We start from the raw sequence: 24,825 nt of genomic DNA, 5'->3' as shown, positions 1-24,825 counted from the left end.
GTGACAAACACACAAACACGCACACACACAGGTACAAGCATGCAGATACAGCACCACATGTGTATCTGGCTCACCATCTGGGCAGATTCACTTACGGTGTATGGAGAAGCAGGATAGATGCTGTAATGTGGGTGGATGTAAAAAAAAAAAAAAAAAAAAAAAAAAAAAAAAGATGCAACATGGCCAACTGCACGCATAGAGGCATTGACACAAGCAGAGAAGAGACACACATGAAGATTAATTCGATTAACTGGTTTATTTATATATATATATATATTTATATATATACTCATCATAATATCATTATTATCATTGAGATCCTTCATTAGGCACCTTATATGTAGATAGAGGGGAGTAGAGACTGGGTCTGCATGCCTGTTGGTTACAAAACACCCAGAACAGAATCAAAACATGCTGTCAATATGGACAGAAAAGGAAAAGAAAAACTGTATATTTAGATTTTGTTTTGTGGTGTTGCTTAAAGTGTTTGCTCCTAGGTGAGTTTATGCATCATTTGTATGAAACGGCTGTGACTGTGTTCACTGTAAATTCAGTGGTGTGTGTAATTTGTGTGCCTGTGTGTGTATGCAGTGTTTGTATGTGTGTGTGTGTGTGTGTGTGTATGTGTGCGGTACACACAAATTCTGAGCCTGTGTGTATTTTAACATGTGCGCCAACGCTTGTGGGATTCCTTGTGCAATAACGCTGTGTGAGGTTCGGTCTGGCACTCCTTTTGTGTAACAGTGCTCTGTGTATCAGTGTGGCTGAGTGCCTTAGAAACCCCCTACAGGGACGGGGAGATTGCGGGGTGAGCCAGTTCAGGCAAGCCCTCGGACACCTTGGCACCGCTGCCAGAGCGTGAGTTGGTTACACCAGGATGACAGAACCAGCAACAGTGTGGAAAGTCTTCCTCAAGCCATTTGGAGCAAAATCTTGCCCGTATGGAACTCAGACTTTGGAGGGCAACAATAAATAATCAATATTTCTCAGTCCGCACCAGGGTTATTACATTTTTTTTTTTCAGGTTGGGACCCGATATGAGAAACGAGGACTCATGCGGGGACCCTAGCTCACGAAACCATGTGGCTGCATTTGTCATGTAGCGACACAATAGAGAGAAAGCCTGCGAGCCATTTTGTGTTCTGACCCAAAGTTTAAGAGATGAGGATATGGGCTGTCTGCACGAAAAAGCAAAATACATAAAAGAAAAAAGCTTTGAGAGCAAAGTAATACATTCTGTTACAACGGTTTTCAATAATTCCCCCTTGACAGTCATTTGAAACTGTAGAATTACAGAGAATACAAAGCCAGACTAGTTTTTTTTTTTTTTTCAGTCACCCTCAAAAATATGATGATGAAATCCAATGCAAGTAGATCGCTCCTAACACAAAAGGCCAGTCATGTGGTCTTTTCCGACCGCAGTTTTAAAATTCATGATCTCAGCTACATCAAGTTCTTATGCACAAATATTGTGTTTACAGCCCAATCCAAGTCAAAGCTGCTGTTGCTGAAAAAAACATTATCTTGGTTCCAGAGAGAGAGAGAGAGAGAGAGAGAGAGAGAGATTACACAGAATTTCTCCAATTTCCTGTGACACCCCCAAAAGCTAAAACTAATTTCTATTATTATCTAAGATATGGATGCTACCACTTCACAATTTTCATTTTCACTTTTTTTTTCATTATACTGATTGAGAGCACTGTGTTATGAAGTCAAGCACTCTAGTCAGAGATCATTTGTATAAATGAAGCCCGTTCTCACAGACACACTCAAAATCGATACAAAATGACTCTTGATGCTTGGTGAAAAACAAGGAATGATACCATTTTGTCAGTGCTGATACCGATACGGAGTATGAAACCTTTACAGGAACAGCTGCAGAAAACCTAAGAGATAATGATGGTGAATACTGGACTTTGGAGTGCAGTTGTTTGGTTTCAGAACACTTTGAATAATTTTATGAGCTTTTTTTTTTTTTTTTTGCCCTTTCAGGAACTCCAAAATCAGCAATCCCCATTCACTGTCTTTGTTCTGGGGAAGGCTGCCATGGTGCTGCGTGAGCCTTGCTGTGTTTTGTGTGTACATGCAAAATTCACAAGTGTCTCTACACTGTGACATTATGGTGAATAAATAAACACAACTTCCAGTTTTGGGTGAACTATTCCTTTAAGTGTCCACAGTTACCCGTGGATAAATCAATTACCTGCGACCTTTAATCTGGGATCACTGGACTAAATAATTTGGATAAAATCTTTTTCCCACCACATGATAGAGGTATCTGTGTGCCAAAAGTTTTTCATCTCTGACATGTTGCTCAGAGCATTTGCCATCAGATTATTATTATTAGTTTTGGGTATAATCTCTGGTCTTGGAGATCGGTGTCTGCAAATCACTAATGAAAACCACGGCGTGTCACTCCTTCCAGTTCACATATCGAGTTCCCAATCTGAAATTGAGGAGCGGAGCGTCCCAAAGTAGAGGGAAGCCGCAGCCCCCCTTGTGGCCTTGACAGACACTGACACTGCATTTCAACCCAACCGTGAAATAGCCACTTGTGTTTTAGCCCGAACAACTCTAGTTCCTATGTGACTATCACTGTGGCAGCAAACCCTACCTCCGCAAAACACACACACACGCATACGCGCACACACACACACAGAACAGGATGCAGACACGGACACACACTCATCTCTTGAGAGCAAAGGATGGGGCCTTTGTAATCCTGGTGGACCGACTGCATGTCCTGAAGAACTGATCAATACTATTCAATCTGCTAGCGGGTCTGTGCCGCATTAGGCTACAGCGGCTATCCAAACAATGAATGGCTGGACACAGAGGGATTCGTGTACAAATGGAATCCCATTAAAAGCCAATGGCTCTCAAGGGCTGGAACCCGATGCTGACCCCCGTTCCCTCTCTGAGCAATTTTATGTTCCTCTGATTGACAGCGGTTTGCTCCCATCCGGGAAAGGAGGCTGCTGTTACCTTGACAACGCTCATGCTACACCGTTGTGGATATAATTTCGCTAAATATCACGCAAGCACGCTGAGTTGATGTCGGAAGGTCATCGCACGGGCTACAGGATTTCAAAATGTACACACACTCACAGACATAGTGGCATAAATGACCCGAGTAACAGAGTTTGTGTTTCATAACAGATACATGTGCTTCTCAGTACAGTTAAAATATCTAGAACAGTATCAACAGTGAGTGGCCATTATTCACATTAACAGCAGAGATTGGAGTTTGTCACCAGAGATAAATAGGATGCACTGTATCTCTCTAACAGACAGACATTTTCATGAGCTTTTGCACACGGCACATAGGCGATGTGCCGCGCTACACTATTTTCAATATATCCCGTCTAAAAATAGTTTCGAGCAGGGAGATGAAAAGCAGAGAAAGAGAGAGACAAGCGAAGGAGGGGAGAAAACGAAGAGGATCTTCTGCGTCGTCTGTGATGTCTTTTCTTCTTTTTCTCCCTTCATCAGTCGTGGAGAATCACACGTCAAAGCGCTCCTCGGTTCACGAGCCCTTTTTGCATCGCATGCTCCTTTCCTCAGCCGTCCCCTTTTGGGTTGCCAGATCAGTTTACCTATATACACAGTGCTTTTAAGGTCACCAAGGGAATTTCCTTCCCACAGTTCATCTCTTTTCAGCCTCTGCTTCATCTCCTTTAGATTGCATTTCATGACGACGCGTATTTCATTTTCTGCAGCCAACTTAAGCGTATCTAATGTGTTGCCAGGTTTAATGTTTATTCCCCTACTAACTGCTGGCTGTTTTCACAGTGAAGTTCTCTCGAATGGACACGGGCTTGTTATCTACTCTAGAGGAGAGCAATCCACACTATCAAGAGGGCAAAAAGTGAAGAACAGACGAGAGACAGAGTGAGGGGAAAGAAATGGATATTGTACCCGGCAAGCCCAAACAGTTTTCACAATCTATGCACAAAATGGAGAGAGAGAGACAGACAGAGCACACACGACACAAACATGGATGTGTAAAATGTGTCACCCCCTTGCTGTTGTTGGACTATAGTCAGTGAGGGGAGAAAGAGGGGAGTGGAGGTGCAGTGGCGGTCTGGTGGACCTAAAGTCATTATGGAGCCACGGCGAAAAGTCCTTAGGAGGACAGAGGCTCAATAGTGCACCACAAGGGCACTCAAAGGAGAAAACACGCAGTAAAGTGCTACAATGAAGGAGCTAACACACCACAAACTGAGACCAAGAGGCTGTAGGAGGAGCGGAGCGAGAGACCGTAGAAATGGATTACGGGTGTCAATCACTAAGGCCATTTCCAGAGTAAGACCAAATTTACCACAACTTTTTAAGGTTCAAAGTCAGTATTAAGACGTATTTGACCCATCAGGGTTTTTGTTATTGGTTTCACGCACAGCCAAAGTGTTTGCACGTGGTAAAAGCTTTAGTAAATCAGGGCCTAAGCCGGGTGAATTTGAAAACATCTATTCCCCCCTTGGTTTTGGCCTTCTGTCCGCACCACACTGACATTTTCCACCTGCGAAAATGATTTTTACAGTTGAAAAGACCAGTCTGATGTTGTAGTGTCGATTGGGAGTTTTTTTTTGTTTTTTTTTAATAAACAAAACTCTAACACGTGATTGTCACACGATTTAATCTGCAGTCTCTTATCGAGCATGCTCAGTAGGTGACCTTTCAGTGTGGACGTGAGGAAAACAGTCTCACATTGCAGATGTGGAGCAGTTCAGGATGGGACACCAAAATGGTTTTCAAATTCACCCCGCTTAGCGTGGACATGACCTTTATGTTAACAACTTGTCCCAGACTGAATTCCCTGAAAAAGCAAATCCGCACACACATCCATTTTCCTCAATTGCGAGAAAATGGTGCAGAGATTATTCTGGTGTTTCGGCGCTTTTAGGGAAAACCAGCCGGGCTCCTCGAGGCTACAGCTGTTGATGAATGTGGAATTCTGGGAGGATGGGTGTTGCGAGGGCTTGGCCGTTGGCGTGGTTCTTGAGGGAGAGTCTGACAAGTGTAGGAGGAGGAATGGCGTGAGAGGTCTGCTGGAGAGATATGCTGGAAAGGTCGCCAATGACTTGCGATGGGATACTTGTAATGGAAACTATTGGTCAGATTCCAGGAAACGTGAGGAATTATTTGGACAATTAGGAAACAGCAACTGTGGGAACGGCCTCGGGGCTTTTCTGGAGCGGAGGCATAAATGTCTTCCAGATAAGAGTTGTCGGGGAAGCTGAAGCCGGGGGGATCGGAGGTCGCAAATGGAGGGCTGTGATTGGTCCAGAGAGAGAAGTTGGCAGGTTGGAGGGCGTCTAGGTCCTGTTGTGACTGGTCTGTCCCGCTCAGTCGGGCTATGGTGAAGACGGAGTGCACTCCAGAGAGGCTGCAGAGAAGACACAGAGAGAGAGAGAGACAGAGAATAAGGAAAAGGGTGAGCAAGGAAAACAAAAGAAACATGAAATGGAAAAAAAAAGATGGTGATGGACAGAGGAATAAAGAGAGACATTGTGAAAATATAACAGAAGGGCAAGAGGGGGAAATGATGGCAACCATCACCAAAAGGGGTGGGGATGAGGGTTGGAAATGAACCGAGCGGCATGACGTAGATGAGAGAGGAAATTAAGAAGTTGAGATCAAACAGGAAAAAAGAGAAAGGGCCAAGATAACAAGCATGGGCACAGTGAGGCATAAAAATGGATCAGGGGGAGGGAATTAGAAAAATAGAAGAGAGGGGAAGATAAGAGAGACAGAGAGGATAAAAGAGAGAGAGAGAGGGAGAGGGAGAGAGAGAGAGAAGGGAGGAGGAATAAAAAGAGAGGAGACGTAATTATAAAATGGCAAGAAAGAATCAATGCAGTGGGCATCATTGTGCTTGCAAACGCCATACAAAAGGAGGTGTAGAGCAGCAGTGTGTCCATCAAACAAACACACACACACGCCAACACGTCAACACACACACACACACACACACACAAGCATTTTGAATGCAGAGTGAAGACAGGGCGGATGAGTCAGGCAGATGAAGCGGAGAGAGAGACAAGTGACATTTAGAGCTCAGTCAGAGCATGTGATGACAAGGCACCCGAGATACATGCCAGTGTGTGTGTGTGTGTGTGTGTGTGTGAGAGAGAGAGAGAGAGAGAGGGGGAGAGAGGAAGAAAGAGAGACACTGCATGAACACAGCGCTCAGTGCAAGAAAACAGATTAGCGATTTTTTATTTATTATTCAGTTCAACTGCAGAAATTGAGTCTTTGAGCAAACAGTCAACACAGAGTTCAGACATTGTTAACATTTTAAAACTTGAGGGTATATTCATAGTGTAGAAGGAAAAAAGTCTGTGTACTTTTTTTTTTCTGGCTCAAATGGACCGTTATTAAACACATGCACACACAAACACACACACGTGCACACACACAAACACACACAGGCCACTAAAACTCAACCACATAAAATCATCATTATTGACAAATCCTGCAATGCAATGAGCTATTTCTGCATATAAGCATGTAAATACCATGTCAGCCCCCCCACATCCCCATCCCTGCACTCACACACACTCACACACGCACACACATTCACACACACACATTCTCACTCCTTGTTAACTGTATTAGTGCCAGGGCTTATCGGTACTGTGGGACCACACACACAAAGGGCTGAAATTCATTACAGTCGTAGGAGGGCCTTGACAAGCTGTCAGCGTGTTCAAGAGATTTTTCAACCCCACCCCCCACCCCCCCTCCCCCCCACCTCATTGGAAAACGCAGAGAATAGTCGAGGCTTGGCGATGTGTCTTCTCACCAACTCTCAAGCATGCACACACACGGCTACGCACACACACACACACACACACACACACACACACATAGAGAATGCTAACATGCTCTGTGTCTTAATTTCATGGATAGTTTGCATTGTCACACATGGACACACACATATGTATACACACACACTTAGAGTCTTATACAGAGAGGCGCAAAAATCTCTTTGGCAACACACGCACACACACACACACACACACACACACACACATTATTCTGAGGTTGTGGTGAATGGAGAGCGGGCCCAGAGGTGCAGTTCCATGACATACAGTGTATTTCCAATTTATGTCGCTGTCAACATGCTTATGCTCGCTTTCTGGCCGCAGGTACGCTCACACACGCAAGCACACATGGACACACACACACACACACACACACACACAGAATACACAGGCTCTGCATTTTAACATAACGTATAGTCGACTCTGTTATAGCTGTGGCTAGATCCTGGGAAAACATTTTCGCCGATTATTGCCGCCATAAAAACATGAAATAGGGCTGTGTAAATATGGGCCAAAATCAAATCTAACAACATCTTTGATGGAATACCTCGATATCAATACTGTGATGATACTCCAGAGGTGAGTATTGTTGCTTTCATAAGATTCTTACACAGAAGAGATTTTTGAATAGCTATTAGTAATGCGGATATGACAGCCAAGCAGGCAGAGGCAAATAATAGAAACGCTAGAGCAGTTTAATATGTTCAGAGAATTGCATCCCCTCACTGAAACACATTCTTTAAAACCAAGAAAAGACAACACTTACGATATATCAAAATATTACAATATCCGAAATTCCAGACGATATCTAGTTTCATATCAGAGTATTGATATTGATTTCTTCTAAATTTGCACACTGACCTACCTCTATGCACATTTTATACACCCATGCACACATTTTTTTCTGTTTTTTTTTTTTTTTTTTTTTTGCACATTGCTTTTTGCACACTGGGTTGTACTTAGATCTTATTCTGTTGTACTTAGATCTTATTCTTTATTTTTAATCTTTTTTTTATTGATTTATTTAATCTGTAATCTGTGGATACTGCTGAAAAACTGTGAATTTCCTGCGGGATGAATAAAGTATCTATCTATCTATCTATCTATCTATCTATCTATCTATCTATCTATCTATCTGATATAGTATTGAATTATCACCCAGCCAGACAATAAAATGCGGCATGTTTTGTAGATTTTTTTTCCCCACACTTCCATGTGACTGCATTTCAGAATCTGGTGGAAACAGCAGTATGAAATAAAAGGAGCGTGATCATTTTCCAGTATTGTTACAGCCATCAAGGACAGAAAAGGGCAAATTGCTTTGGAAAAGTCTTTTCTTTAACGTAATTACTATAATCTGCCAAACCCAAATTAAACAGGTCAGCATGTGAATGCTGCACTGAGACATGAATGTGTGCCAAAGAATTAGAAATTGTGCATACGTGTGTCTCTGTGTGTGTATTTCTGCTTGTGTGTTTTGACAAGTGAGTGCCCTGATGTGCAATTGCATGTGTGCGCCTGTGTGTGTGTGTGTGTGTGTGTGTGAGTGATTGTGAATGAGAGGCACAGAACATTTTGCACGTCTCCAGTTATTAAACTAACCAATTACAAGGCCCACTCATCACGTTTACCTCCCAAACAAAGGACGAGTTGATCTATTATTAATGTACTGTGCTGCAGTGTAATTTACACACGGGTTCGGTCTCATGCTCACACACACGCACACACACATGTGCATGCACATACACAGAATACTAAGTGCTATGTTCTGCTGCTGTAGCCTGCGGTGGCTGTGGCTCCCTTGCTACCAAGACGAAATGATGATGAATGTGATTTACCAGCGTGAACACATGAGCAGCTTCAGAAAGACACAGTCAAATGTCAGAATCCTCAAAATCTCGCCCTCTCTTTTCTGATTTGCCACACCTATGACCTGACTGCGACAAAATCTCCATGTCAAAAGGTCTCACATTCAGTTTCAATCTTGAAATCTTATTTTTCTTACAGCGAGTGAGTGGGATTACGACACCACTGGATTCCAATGCTAATCAGCTTGTACCCAGAATTTTCTGGAATCGAGAAATCAATGTCATTTTCTTGATACTGGCGGGCTGATAGGCTTTACTGTTGTTCCCAAACATGCCTGAAACAAGTGAAACTACATTGGAAACGAGGGATTATCTCAACCTGATGGAAGATTTTTGCACTTGTTTCAAGAAAAATAAATTTCTAAGAAACTAAATGGCTTAAGATGGATTTTTTTTTTCTCTCGCAGTGTTCACAGACCTGCCTTGCTTGTTAAATATAAGCACACCTCCTTCCCATCTCTTGCTTTTGCACCATGTCTCATAGTGAAAGCGCTGAAGCTGAGGTAGCCAGACTGGTTGTGTCTATCCGGCTTTGAAGTGTGTGATCTGGGCTGAATCCAGGCTTTACCTCAGGGTTCTTCCCAGACAGGTGCTCGTGGGAGTGAGTTTATATCTTTAGATGTGTTTCTTTTCATTTTTAATGAGTCGGTCCCTTATAATTCAGGTTACAAATTTAGTTTGCTCTGCAGTGGTAAACATCAAGCTTTGAGTGTGTGCACTGTTTAAGAATTAGCTTTGCTTTGCAGTTTACTTTGAATGAGATCACCTTGTGTTACTGCCTGGCGTGTTTTTGCATGCCGTGTGCCGGTAACTCACTGCATGTTGCGTCAGAGTAAACACTGATGGGTCAAGTGATAATGACATTGAGTTGCCACCATGTCACCACTGAAATGCTGACATTCGTGCAAAGTGGAGAGTGAGAAAGAAAAATAAGGGTCAAGAGAACCTGATCTTGATCAGCGTGCAAGCTGAGGGAGGGCTCGTAAATACATGCTCTTTTCTGTGAAATAGCATAGTCTCTATTTAATCCTACAGTAGGAAGCAAAATCCTATTAGGAATGGAGTCTTAAGCTCTAGATGCCACTTTAAAGGAAAATCGTTGAGGGTGCCATCGTCGTTCACTTGATTTAAACATGCAAAGGCAGGCAAGGCCAAATACATTCACCACATTCCCAATGATGTGAGAAACCACAGTAAAAAATAAGTACAACCATAAACACGATACATAAATAGAAATCAGAATTCATGACACAACACCGATGAGTTACAGTCACAGGGGCGCAATATCCAGTGTTATGACTCTTTAAAGGAATAGTGCACCCAAACTACAAAAAAGAAGATATTTTCCCGCTTATCCCTTGTGCAATCTATCCATCCGTGTATTTTCTGTGTGATCTGATATGGATAACAGTCTGCCACCATCTTCCCTGTCTCTCTTTTCACCCCAGTACAATGGGGCTGGATGGGTATTGTTTTGTGGAGCTCGACGGCAGCAGCTATTTCCAGAAACAATGACACAGATACTTGACGTAATCCACAGCCCTCGGGTGTTGGGAACTATTTCCTGTCAAAGAACACCGTATCTATCCACCCACCCACAAGTAGCCCTAACCCTGCAACAGGAAATGGTTCTGATGGTTTGTGCTGTAGAAATGAAAAAAGAGGGAATATCTTTTTTTTTGCATTTTGGGTGAACTGTCTCTTTAAGATTGGCCTTGTGGGTGATGGACTTGATGTCTAACTAGTCCAGAAGTAGTCTGCTCTGTATTTTCCTGTTCTTGTGCGATTCAATAGCTGTTTCCCTGCAAGATCAACACGGTTATACAAGTATTGGCATGACTGTTGTCTGGCCCATGATAACCTAAACAACAGCGCATAATTGAGGAAGGCCACAAGGTAACAACTCTGAACTTCCAGGAGAACGCCTGTTATCGATTTGTGTATTGATTTATGTGGAGTCCCATCTTCTGTGTGATTGGCTCGCAGGCCCACTGCAGCAGCTGTGGGTGAAGTCGAGAGGTCACTTGGTTCAGCCACAGGCAAGGAAAAACGGATGCACGTTTGGAAGTTTACACAAGTTTGGCAGCTAAGACACATACTGATACACGTATGTGCACACAGACATGTACATGCCAAGTTGGGGGATATTGTTTTGTGCTTCCGTGGCCCTCAGATAGGGTTTAGAGAGTCTTGTCTCCTAGTATGTGCTCAAAATAGGTCATCCTATTCTGCGACTCCAAGCGAGCGAGCCTCCTTCTTTTCCTGCCCTGATTTCAACAACATAAACAACTGACAGGAAGTTTTCCCCTCTTTCCTCTCTCTCTCTCTCCATCTCTCTAAAACAATGCTCCTCATCAGCGTAACCCAGTGAGGTTAAGTAAATAAGTCTATTTTATGCAGAGAGGGAGACAAAGGAATGGTAGTTCTCAAAGTGCTCAGTTTTCTAACTTCTTGTATCATGTTGGATCTGTTTGCTACAGTGCTCCCACCCACCAACACACACACACACACACACGCATACAAACACACACATGCACACACACATACACAGAGCTTGCCTCCCTGCTTCAGCGTCCTATACTTGCTCAGCAGGGGACTGTCATACAGAGCTCGCTAACATTTCTTTATTGTGCTGCTGTGTAATGCAGGATATCATCTCTGACGTAGAGCTGTCATGGCCTTCATGGCTTAAAGTTGCTACATGTGAAAAAAAAAAACCAAAAAAACAACAAGGCTCTCATTTATTGCAACGTGCATATGCCGGTGTATGCATGCGTGAATGCATTCTGCGTTTGTGTGTGTGTCTACGTGAGTGAAAGCATGCCTGCGTGTGTGGAAAATATTGTAGAAATGCCATAAGTCTTTAGATGTTTCATGGTATTAAACAGGCAAGAAGCACAGTCCTGCAATTTCACCATGATTTTACTGCTGGTGCGATTAGCCCAAGGCTCCAGCAGCATCTATGGTGGTTCCTGGGTGCAGAGCATGACTGTGGCTAGAGTATGTCATGGTGCTGAATTGCAGGGAATAGCCTCGGCAGGGCATTTTATATTTCAGCTCTCAAATCCATCCCATTGACTGATCAAATAAGCGTGCAATATGGAAGAGGCGCATATGCATCACCTGTTGTGCAAGTTGGAAAATGATAAATTGAGTTTGCGTGCCTGCGCCTTAAGATATCGGCGGGTGCTCCATCATTGTTTGGACTCTAAACCCGCTATGTTTTCACGATCTGGCTAATTTTGTTTTTCATTTATCTGAGAGGCGAGGGAGAACGCGATTGAGAAAGGGAGAAGGGTGGCGAAAGAAAAGCAGGGAGAGACAGAGGGGATGAGGGGGTAAGAGACAGGGACAGGGACACCAGGAGTGAGACAGCTACACAAACTTCGCTAAGCTCACGGGTTCCTCCTGACACTGACAAAATACCTGAGGAATGGGACACAGTCGAGAGCTTGGCTACGCCGTCATTAACCTTGTAAAACCTCAGCCTGCACCGGTGATTAACGACACCCCATTATGTGCTATTAAACAGGAGCAGAGGAGGGTCTCCTCGCCCATACCAAAACAGCACAATGGTGCCAAGGAACTACAGCTCCTTGGAGAAACTTTCCTCAGGCCTGGCAACATTCTCCCACAGGGAAGCGAGTATAAAAAATTCAAGCCTTTACATTATACATGGGGAAAGAGTGATTTGTTTGCAAGTTTCAGAACGACCCAGTATGGCCTAATATCCTCTGACTGCTGTTCCTTTGCGTGCCACTTACATGTTTCCCCTCCCTGTCTTGTTCAAAGGCCTGTTATTGTTTATTACAATAGAACTCTGTAGAGTCCCCATAGAGGGCTCTGCGATAAGCAAAATACTCTGACACAGAAAGGAGGCTTTTACCATATGAAAGGCAGGGGTGAAAAGAAAGGAGAGGAGGAGAAAAAATGAAGAGAGGGAATGGGAAACGGATAAAATGAGAAAAGATAGAGGTGCCGGGAAGGGGTGGAGATGCAGGGAATGGAGAGAGAGTGAGAGAAGGAGGGAAAGGAGAGTGAGGCGGGCAGGAGGGGGAGATAAAGGCAGGGCTGTATTCCCTGATGTGGCTTCTCTGTGTTGGCTCTTCGCAGCTCCTGCTCCAAGGATTACTGCATTTACACTTCAGCTTAAAAATAGCCCCCGTGATAATTTATTTAGCTGGAGCACGCCATCCGGCATTGTGTTCCCAGAGAATAGTTTTTTTTTTTTTCATTTTCTGTCTGACTCTCTTCAAGATTCCTGCGCTCTCCCTCTCTCGTCTTAAACACCTCCCTCTTCGTCTCTCTCTCTCTCTCTCTCCCCCTATAGCTTAGCTCTGATATTTTTTTTCCTCTTCATATCTATTTCTCTTAATCTTGCACTCCCCAGGAAACTCAATGTCACCTTCTCTTCCATCTGAAAATCACAAAGTAATGCCAGGGTGATGTTAACAGCCATGGAGTAACCTCGCTACTGGCCATACATGTACTTCAATTTAAGTCCTATTTGGGCTAAATTGCCTACATGCACCTTTGATTCCCTAAAACTGAGCATCCCTGTTGCTATAAATAAACCAGTCACCAACATATCCCTGTTCACTTGGGATGTACTGCCCGCAGTTAACACAGACCACCAGCAAAACAGTCTGGAAAAGGGAGCAAAAGAATTAATATCTATAAAAATAGCATTTTTTTTTTAGTGGACATGACAACGTACCCATAACGCTGTGTGAGGTTAGCATAACACATGTAACCTGTTTAAAGTCATGTTAAAATGAAAGGAAATTTTTGCTCACATCATACACCTATTTTACAATTTATATCAAAAAATGACAAATAATTTATTTGATTGATATTCTATATCAGTGTTTCCCAACCGGGGGTACGCGTACCCCTAGGGGTACGCGAGCACATTGCAGGGGGTACGTGAAAACATAGGCGGAAATCCCGGGGGTGTCGGGGGGACAAGACCCCTCCATCCATAAATTTTGAATAATATAGTAATATTCAATGAAAGTGCAATGCAAGCGGTGCTAATTATAAATGTAAAATAGTGGGTTTTTAAGTGTTTAAAAGTTATGACCCCCCCATGCCTCACAGTGGTTTGGTCCGCATCCTGCTCGTGGCAGAGCGGCAGCTCGGTAACTTTCAGTCAGTCCGTCAGCCTGAGAGGCAGCAGCCTGATGAGAACTAGCAAGAAAACCTCCTCAAGTGAAAGCCAGTGAGTCATTTATCACACCACTTGTTCACCAAGCACAAGGCTGGAATATGAAAAGTGATATTTTCCCTGCTTGGTCCAAAACCTGCCTCTTTCAGCTCACTGTTTAAGCTAATAGCTAATGATTGTTTCCAAGCTGAAGCGAGTGCAGGACAGTGAGGGAGAGAGAGGACAGACCACAGGAGGAGCAAATACTGAGCTTTTTATTCTTTCAAAAAGTCTGTCAGGATATTAATGTCAGAAATAGTTCATATTTTACTGATATTTTGAGTTTGTCTCTAGATAGATATCTATTTTTTTGCATTTTAAACTGCATTATTTTGTAGCATAGTTTCATTTCATTTTCTTATTTGATCTAAAAGGGACAGTGTACAGCTCAAACATTGTAGCGACTGTATGTCACTATTTGATGCCATATCTTGCTTTGTTTTTTGTTGACACTACAATAAATTTTTTTGAAGAATAGTTTGATGTAGTTGGATTATTCAAGGTATTTCCTGTAGTTTTAGAGCTTATTTTGAGTTTCTAGTTCTTGTAAAGCTACTTTGACAGACTGTAGTGGAAATAGAACAGTGAGTAAAGAAATTAGGATTATTGCTTTTAATAGCATTATTTAAAACCTATGAACATGCTGAGGGCTCAGCACTTAATGGCAAATTTCAAAGGAGCATAAGAGAGTTCAGAGAGAGATGTACAATCGTGCCAGACAGCAATTACTCTCTGAAATTTTGCTGTTTACCCCCCCGCCCCCCGTAGCCACGTATGAGTGAGGGGGTACTCGTGGTCTGACAAAAAGGCTCAGGGGGTACACAAGACAAAAAAGGTTGGGAAACACTGTTCTATATCATAATCTATTACTTTTACTTTCTGGAAAACAGAAAATCTCCAAATGGTGATGTCACTCTATACCAGGAGCCTTATAGCCTTCTCCTCACAAGCCAGTATCTGATTGGTTAACACTTTTGAACAACTCCTCCTCCTGCTCCAGTGTTAGGCTTCAGAAGGAACCACTTTAACTCTGTCGGTCCCACCACTGGGTTCGTCATTACAAATGCATGCTGAGTCTCTGAGTTTTGTTCAAACCCATAGAAATTTATTTTAAATTCTAGTGGAGATCAAGTGTTTCCAAAGATACCAAATTATGCCAAGACATCTATATAGTTTATGCCAAGAAATCTAGATATTTTCTGTTTGATGCAATGGTGCAGGCATGGAAAAAATGTCATCTTCCATTTTAATATTTCACCAAGTTTAGAGGATTGCAACCAGCAGATGCAGAATATGTATGCAATGTTGTTCAAATGTTAAGGAAAGGAGTTGCTTTCATAATGGGATTTCATTGTGTCTTTAATATTGGAGTAAGCCCAGCATCTTCTGGTACCCATAACTGGAATATTAGCCTAGCCGGGTTATTCTGACTACCATGTTTACATGCGTCAATCCACAGTGAATCCTCTATGCATATTAATGTATCCAGTATGACTACATACATGAGAGAAATCAGCAATATCATATCGCTCCTGTTTCTAGGACAAGCTCATAAGCCAATGATATACCACTCAAGTCAAAAAAAGGAAGTCTATCACGGTGATACTATCCAATTTGCCCTTGGGATACGCCTGCTGAGAGTACTTTGAGCATACTTCAAGAAAACGATCCCCTCAAGTCGCTCAGCTGATACGTCAGCCTATCAAGGCTTGAACAGGGCATGTTCAAAGTCAATAGCACTTAAACATAAGATATGAGAGGGCTTCAAAGAGCAAAGACAAAAAGGCTCGGTTGCTATTTTGGAACAGGAAAAGTGCTTCAGTAGCTAAGGTTAAAGGGGATCATCAGTCTTCGTGGCACAGCGAATCTCATTTTCCGCAGAAATGTGATGACTCGACAACAGGGAGGACAGCAGTGATGTAGATGGTGGGAGAGGGGATGTGGGGCTCACAATAAGGAAGGAATCGCAATGTTTAGCACTCAGCACTTTCTCCCTCTCTTCTTCTGTCCGTCTCTTTCTATCTCACTGTATGTGTCTCTCGCCAAAGCAACCTTGAGGGCTGCCGGTGAATAATGATGACCTCACATGGCACCATGGCACTGAAACATTGACAGCTCTTATATCCCAGTGTGGCTGTGGTAATGGGATCTTATTTCTCTCTATCAGGCCTCTGTGCCTCTGCCAACCGAGAGCATTTCTATGGCGAGATGGTGGCACTATAGTTGCCTTGTGCCCGAACACTGAAATGATTCATCCCAAAGTAATACCCCTTTTACACTGAGCTAAAATCCCACAGTCATCTGGGACTTGAGCTCATAAACCAGTTAACTGGCATGTCAGTTTCATGTTTTGAACATGTATACATTGGCCACCTGCTGATTTGCAGGTGTGATGATAGAGAAAAACTTATTCAGAGTACACGCCATATTGTTATAACCGTAACTATAACCTTCCTACTCTGAAAACCATTCGCATCTTCTCCCCAGTCAAATTTACAAGAGATTAGCTCGAGAGATTAATGTCATCAACATGGAAGATTTTGACAAGCATTGAGTTCATCACTGAAGCATCATCAGTAATACTTGTTATAGGTCCTTAGAGAATCTGCAGCATATAAGCTTCTACACTCATTTATTTAAGCTTTTATACACATTTATTCAGCTTATTCACACAACAGACTAGCGCTAGATTTAGCATTTGCTGTTACCCTTAAAATAAGTGTCATTGTTAATTGTGACACTTCCGTAACGATTTAAAATAACACTGAAGTCATCAAGACGACTTGTCAACTCAGATTTCCAATCTCTTTGATATGGCATGACTGCAGCATTAGCAATAATAATAATAGTAATCATAGTACTTTATATAGCACCTTTCATACAGGGGGTGTAGCTCAAAGTGCTTTCCAATGAAGTGAAAAAAACAAGAGTATAAAACAGGCAATTTAAAACAAGTGCAAATACTGCGTGTTAACACCAAGCAATCAATGTCAGTGTCAGCGAGATATATAATAGAGGAAGAAAAAACAAATTACGATTTAAAAACAGTAAGATATAAATGTAAAACAAAGGAGGACATAAAAACAGTAAAATATTTAAAAGAACAAAAAAGAATAAGGCAAAGGAAGCATGACAGTTAAAAGCAATGTTGAATAAATACATTTTCAATTTTCACTTAAAAATGTTCACACAGCATGCATCTCTTACAGACTTAGGTAGGGGATTCCATAATTTTGGTGTGCAATTAAAAAAGGCTGAGCTCCAGTAGTTTGTATTAAAAAAAAAAAAAAAAAACTGTGGCAGAGGATCTAAGAGGCCAAAAAATGACATATAAAATGACAAAGAAAGTCATATAGGCCAGAGGTAACCCATTAAAAGCCTTATAAACAAGTAGACTTGTAGAATCAATCCTAAAAGATGATGGGTACCAGTGCAGGTTACCAAAAACTGGGGTGATGTGCTCTCTCTTTCTTGTTCTAGTTAAAAGTCTGATGGCACAGTTCTGAATTAACTGGAGTTTATCAGTCGATTGCTTTGGAAGACCAGTGAAAAAAGCATTGCAGTAGTCCAGTCTACTAGAGATATATGCATGAACTAGTTTTTTGGCATCTTTTTGGGATAGGAATGCCCATACCTTTGAAATATTCCTTAAATGACAGCAAGCTGCTTATGTCACCTTCATCATGTGTGATTTAAAATTCAAGTCTGATTCGAGGATAATGCCCAGGCATGTGACCTCTGATTTAACTTAGGGTAGGGCTAAGCTGCCAAGTTTGGACTGTAACAATTCTCTTTTGGCTTGCCGACCAATCACTACTTAAGAAAACTGGTCTGCATCCGGTTGTTTTCTGTAGCCAAATCAGTTGTTAAGCGGGAGAGTATTTGGTCATCACTCTGGTTTAATGCAATATACAGCTGTGTGTCATCCGCATAGCCATAGAAATTAAAATTATGTTCTCTGATAAAGTCTCTCAGAAGCATATATAATGAAAAATTAAGGGACCAAGGCAGCTTCCCTGAGTGACACCATACTTCCCTGATTACATAATTACCCATAGTGACAAAGAACTTCTGATTGACATGTATGAGCAAAACCGGTTCAAAACACTCCCAAAGAGGCCAACCAAGTTCTCAAGGCGCTCGATAAGAATACTGCGATCAAGTGTGAACTGGACTGGACACATTGTCTTTTGTGAGGGTCGTCTCAGTGCTGTGATTTGCCCTGAAGCCTGACTGAAACTTTTCTGGAATATTATTGGTAATTTGGTTGAAGACAGTTCTTTCTAGGCTGAAGTAAACAGTGAAAACAATTTGGAAAAAATGTAGTGGAGATTGGGTCAAGACAGCACATAGAAGACTTACTTTGAGTCACAATGTTATATTGTTCCTGATCAGAGATGGTGTTCAATTTTGACGTTTTCCCAGTATTTTTCTTTGGTCGACAGATGCTGTTACCAGTAACTGTGACAATCACCTCTCTTATGGCTGTAACTTCAAGTTCTCTTATGCTCACAAACAGAATCGGTCATCCATGGTAACATTTCATCAAACAGTCTTTAGAATACTGGTCAGGTTACGATTTAAACATTTGACCATTTCACTTAGTGAGCCATTTATACTGGATACATCGGATGCATTAACCAGCTCCTTGAATTTATGCTGGGTTTTGGTGTCTACTGACCTTTTATGAACAGTAATTTGATTTTTTTTTTTTTTTTAAATCATGGGTGCCTACAACAGGGAATCAAAAAATACACAGAAGTGATAAGAAAATGTAAAATCAATCACTGAGACATTAGCATTCCTTCTGATAACACTAAGTCAAGTGTATTCCCAAGACAGTGGATGAACTCATTGACATTCTGGATGAAGTCTACATTCTCAAGTAAAATTTTAAGATAGTGTGTCAAGGAGTCACTGTGTGTGAGATTGTTAAAATTTATGTTAAAATCACCAGTAATGATGGTATGATGGAGGATAAAAATGTCTCAGTGAAAAACATAAAAATTTAAATCTTTAAAGATGATAAAATCACTTAGGATAAAAGATTTGTTGGTGAGTGATCTCACATTAAAGAGGCACAGCTTGAATACTGTAGCCTGGTTGCGTATGGCCGGGATGGTCGACTCTCTTGTAATGGGCAGCAGAGGGACTGTAGTTAAATTCCTAACATTAATAGATTTTGGTTTGCATTGTGTAGATAGTGTCCTCGGGGTGATGATGACTGGTATTGCTGCATCAATACGATAATGTGAAGTGAGATAGGGGGAGATGAATTTATCTAGGGTATAGATCTTATTACATGGGGAGCCAGCAGTTTGGGCAGGCCTGGCACCCTTAGTCAAAATACCCTTTGCATTAGATGGTGATATAACAAGAGGATCATAATCTGTGTATGTGTTTGTACTGGATACAGAACCAAGAGGGTGCTGTAGTGAGATTATCAGTAAGCCTGCTGTTTCTCAGTAAGGGGGAGAGCAATGTGATGAGCCTTTACATGAGAGCAGGGCCAGTTCAGTGTTCCAGGACAGAAGATAAGAGACACTCTAGTTAGGGTGGAGACCATCACATTTAAAAAGTTCAGGAATGTGGTAACTGGGGAACACAGTTGAATTTGACGTCTCCAAAATAGAGTGGTGGCGGTGGGCCGGAAATCACACACTGTTTTCCAGACTTCAGCACCGTGTCAGTCGAGGCAATGAGGTCAGACTTGAGTTTCTGAGATTGTTTGGATTTCAGGGCATTAATTCCAGCTTGAGCTGTGTTGCTGAAGGTGGTGGGTTGAATTGTTGTTAATATCCAAAACACGGACAAAAGGGGGACAAAAAGTTTACGTGCTCGAGAGCAACACGTGACGGACCATAGATGATAACAGGTGTGGTGACAGCCCGTTGCTTCTCGAATGGAGCAACCTCGCTTTCCTCACCCAGCAGCATCTCCAGCTAAGGCAGCAGAATGCAACTGTATCCTGTGTAATATAGTAATTACCAGTAATTACAGCAATTACCAGTAACTTACCATAATTGTGACTGACTTATGTTGTATGTATGCTATATGTTATGTTGTTTGGTGTTATGTTAGTATAGTTGAAATGAGAGACTGGCAACATGGAACAGTGGAGAAAACACTGTTTCAGTCATGTTGGAAGACTGTGACCTGTGTAAAAAAAACCCTGTGGAAAACCCACTTACTTGGTGTGAAAGGGGTGTTAGAAAAAACAAATTGTAACTGTACTTTTACAATGCAACTGCAATATATTTACTGAACTGATTATACAATTACACAGCTTGTGTGGAATTGCAATTAGCATACTGTTATAAGGAAAAAGCAAGGCATTTTCTATGTTTTCCACAATTTACAGTTAGTCTGACTCGTGCATCCCTTCTGTCCCTGAAGGCACCATTGTCACCGTAGGTATCATTATCCTGTCTCACACAGTGACGCCTCTCAAAAGGCAGCATTCAGCAGCTGAAGAAGATCGCCATTCTACTGTCTAAACTATATAACATTTCGCAATCTAGCCTACATGAAAGATGCATTAAAAAAGTGATCCAGCTCTCACAAGTCTCTATGGGGAGTGTCTGTGTATACAAAGTAGATAAAAGTGGGTACAAGGGCAATAAAGTCTCCCACTCAGCCATATAACCAATCACCATGGAAGGAGAATTTCATTTTGCACTCTACTGAAAACTTTTGGAAACACTTTTATTCCCCTCGAGTGGCTCTGGGATTTCAAGTTTAAACTAATTTGCTCGTCTTGTAATTAAATAAGAAATCAATTCTACAAACAATTAGTTCCGCCGGAGCAAGCTACGAGTGTTTGTTTATGTGTTTGTGCTCGTCTTTGAGCACTTCTGTGTGTGTATGCACGTGCCCATTTTCGTGTGTGTCTGTTATGTGGGTGTTGTAAGTACGATCGACAGTTTTTTTCCCTGTTTTATGAGGCAGAGAGGAAATTGAACGCTTAAATTATCACATCCTCGTCCGTGTTTAGAGGACTTGCAATGTATGCACAACCTATATTTACACATTTTTTTTTAGATAAAGTGGGAATAATGCCAGAGCAAAACAATGCAAACAGTGTTGATTACTATATAAAAGGCCAAACCAGATATTTTCACCTCCTGAAGGAATAATTAAAGCTGAGCACGGCTCAGTTTGGAAATTCATGTTAGTCACACTTTATGCTACCGAGCGATCATTGTTTATGATTATGAGCTACTCAAATAAACCTCACAGCCAAAAAACCCCAAAACAAAACAGATATATAAGACCTAAAACAGCGACGCCATCAAATGCATTGCGAATAATTTGGTGAGAATGACAGGGAAAACACTCGGGAGGTTACATGAGGTTACATTTCATAAGTTTATAACTGATCATTCCTGGAATCCTTTGATGCTCTGTACTATTAAATATCATCAGTCTCTTACATTCAGCTCAATTGCAGGAGTTATTTTGTGATGAAGTGTTGCAATTTACTTTTTTGCTGTACCCACTTTATTCCCTCAACCTGCCTCGTCTACCTCTGCTTCAGTTACTGATTTCCTCCATTTTCACAAAATGTATTTCAACAGCCCCCAGAGAATGGGCAGGGGCTTATTAGACTCAGTGTGTGTAGGTGGAGAGAGCAATAGTGATAATGATGGTGATAATGTAGTGACAGCTAGAGAGTGAGGTCTTTTAGTAGAGAGAGAGAAAAAAAAAAAAACAAGTGAGAGTCGCACCCCTTACTGTAGGTGGAAAAATTGGTATCTCTTTCTCTGCTTTGATGGATTTCTCTGTGTGTGGCTGCTGGACATCAGTGCAAAACATTGAGCCTGGAAATAAGCTCTTGCTTTTTGACTCCGACGGACGAACACCAAAATCTGACGTTTACTGTTTCTGTTTTAGATGGATGAAGATCAGGCTCTGCTGTGGCTGTGATGGAAATATGACATGACAAGGAAGGGATTGGGAGTGCTGCACCGGGTCAAACATAAACAGAAAATGATTGCGGGAGAGGAAATATGAAAAACAATCAGGTGCTCTTCCAGGATGAGGGCAAACGGCACACCAGACAATGAAAAATGACTGTTAAATTGTCTTGAGAATGAAGTCGATCAGTGAAGAGCGATCAAAAAAACAGAGGCACTCTGATTATTACAACAAAATAAATAGCTTTTATTGAGCAAAAACCAATGAGTTTGACTACATTATTTTCATCAGAGAATGTAGCTGAAATGCAAAAATTTGCAGGGTACAGACACAGGTACACAAATAAGATTAAGCTAAGATTTGCCTGTCTTTATTTTTTTTGTCATTATAAAATTAAAACTTTTTTTTTTGCCTGCTGGTCAGACTAAATAATAGCATTTTAAAAATATCTCTATGTACAGTACTTTTGGCTTTGGTAACATGTTATTAGCATCTATCTTTATTTTTGACATTTGATAAACAAAATGAGTGATTGACTGACAAAAGTCATTAATCTAAAAATAATTGACAGAATATATTTTAGTTGCCAATAACTGCACGCAGCTTTGTTTTCTCTCTTTCTTTTCTTTTTCTTTTTTTTTTTGAAATAGCACTTTCATTCATTGTCCAGATTTTATTTCTCTTATGATATGCTGTAAATTCTTGTCTTAATTCCCTGATTCCTGACAAAAGTGTTTGTTGTCACAAATACTGATTAGACTGGTTGAAACCATAAAGTTAGACTGACACAGAGGTATAAGGTCTTTCTTTATAAAGGCCATTCTCATGCAAAGTAACATTTTATCCTGCATATGTTTTGAATTTGTCAGATGCTTTAAATTAACGGGTTCCTCTTACCAGACTTAAAAATTTGCTTTCGTAAGGCAGTGGACAATCCTCATGCGCTGACACAGAAAATATGCCAACCAGCTCTTCACATGCCCGCTGTTGTAAAGCAAATCAGCGGCAGTGATCATGCATTCTGCGCGTGCTCCCCACCCCTGCTGACTCTGTAGCTTTAAACGTGTATTTACCAGCTGGGGGTCTGAATACATGACGAGGCTCCTGGATTCCCAGTGGGACCATATCTGCCACCGCTACACCACATCGCCCTTGAGCTAGACACCTTAACCTTAGCGCGGCACGCAGCAGAATACACATCGCATCAAGCTGGCTGTGTGTAAATGGGTATTATGTTAGTGTCACGGTGTGTATGTCCCAGTGGACTGGGGAGGGGGAGGCATCCGCAGGCTATGGGAGCCATAGGATGAATATTAATCATCATATGTGCTGCAGAGCTGGGGAGAGACCCTGGAGACTGGAGCGAAGTCTCACCTGGAGGGACTTTCTATACACTCGTTACCCATCAATGCTGTGGCTGCAACAGGGCCCACCATGTCCCAGCATGCCCTCTAGTCAGCATACAGTACTTGGAGTTTTACTGTGTAAGTGCATGTGTGCGTGTGTGTTCCTATTATGTGCACATTACACCGTGTGCACAACAACAGTGTGCCAGCGGGGTTGCTTGTGGGCTGTGGCTTGGTGCTGCGTGTTCGTCTCTGGATAACACACTCTCCAGTGCCTACCTGTAGCTTCGTAACACGCCGGGGTCAGCAGACACAGGAACGCAGGGGGGAGGCTAATGTGAAGTAGACGGTGTGTCTGCTAGCAAGTGGCGGTGTTTGTCAGGTGTATTAGACACACAGTCGGCGAATGAGACTTGCTGAGAGAAACTCGAAAAAGGTAAAATATCAGTTTGGAGAATGTTTTCAAACATACAGTATGTGGTTCTTGAGATGTGACTGATTTAAACTGTCTGGCACTTAAATGGGCTCAAAACTGGGAGCGCCAGTAATAATCAAACACTCATTTTGTTAAAATTAGAGAGCAGAGTTATTCCTCAACCTTAATGTGTAATGAAACGGAGCTCCTCAGGGTTATACAATGTTTTTTTTTTTTTGTTAAAAAAACTATTATACCAGACACATTATTATACAATACATTCGGTTCATGTTGGGTTGTCAAGCAGTAAATTTACCTTTTTCCACCTTAAAAGGCTTTGCCCGATGGCTAAACAGATGATGATGTCTTTGTCAGTTCAAAACCAACACAAACCCAACAGAGATGGACATGTCATCATCAAATGGACTCTCCTCAATTAAAAACAGACATGATGTAACATTGTGGGTACAGCCTTTAAATTATAAAGTTAATTTAGGAGTAGCATTGTATTAGTCCACACAATTAGTTAGTCATTCGTTGCCAAAGAAGCAGCTTAATCAAATCAGCTTTGCTTGTGTTTTGCGGCTTCATGCTCAGTAAAACTGAGCAGACTGCCCTGTGCCATCCCAAAACCACATTTGACCTCTCAAATCGAGAGGCATTTCCTTTTAAATGGGGTTAGTTGAAGGCTGCAGTAGTTGTCCTCTACTTATGACAGCAGTATTGACGGGAGACTGATGGTCTGTCTGCATTTAACTCGTATGTACTAAGTGTTACATAAGCACACTACACACAGACTGAAATGAAGTGCATCTGCGTTGTGCCTGCTGCTTCTGCACTGGAGAGCCAGGCATGGAGTGGGATAGATATCCTATTCACCTGTCCTCTTTGCGTCAGGTAGGCTTTTTTTTATGTAAACACAGTAGATAACTACCATCAATTCACATGGTACAGTCTGCTGGTGTGGGTGTAAAAATGACTGCATCTTCAAAGGCACTGAACTCCATGTAAAGCATTCATCTTTTATTTTAAACCAAGACTGGTCTCTTTGGGAAGTGGAACTGAAAAGAGGGAACATTTGCACAAACGATGACTAATCGCCCAAGCCTTACTCGCGTACGCCTCGCAAATAAACGTGTCACCTGTTTTCACCGCCTACTTGACACTGAGTAATCACACAGTGAGAGACATCTGCCATGTTACTGGATGGCAGTGCTGCCTCGCCTCCTACATTAGCCCCGTGCAG

The 24,825-nt window shown here is 41.9% G+C and overlaps 1 protein-coding gene across 3 annotated transcripts in view; it reads right to left on the bottom strand.

Moving 5' to 3' along the window:
- Positions 1 to 237: 237 nt before the first annotated feature.
- Positions 238 to 24,825, bottom strand: part of samd12 (sterile alpha motif domain containing 12) — a 101,488-nt gene continuing 76,900 nt past the window's right edge. For all 3 annotated transcript variants that reach the window (XM_030063823.1, XM_030063822.1, XM_030063821.1), the window contains one exon: positions 238 to 5,386. In XM_030063823.1, coding sequence (XP_029919683.1) covers positions 5,355 to 5,386 — 32 coding nt within the window. In that variant the 3' untranslated portion in view covers positions 238 to 5,354. The remainder of the gene's footprint in view (positions 5,387 to 24,825) is intronic.

This window comes from Myripristis murdjan, chromosome 11 (assembly GCF_902150065.1).
Source record: "Myripristis murdjan chromosome 11, fMyrMur1.1, whole genome shotgun sequence".
NCBI classification, from domain to species: domain Eukaryota; kingdom Metazoa; phylum Chordata; class Actinopteri; order Holocentriformes; family Holocentridae; genus Myripristis; species Myripristis murdjan.
This window is presented reverse-complemented; position numbering and strand designations above follow the sequence as displayed.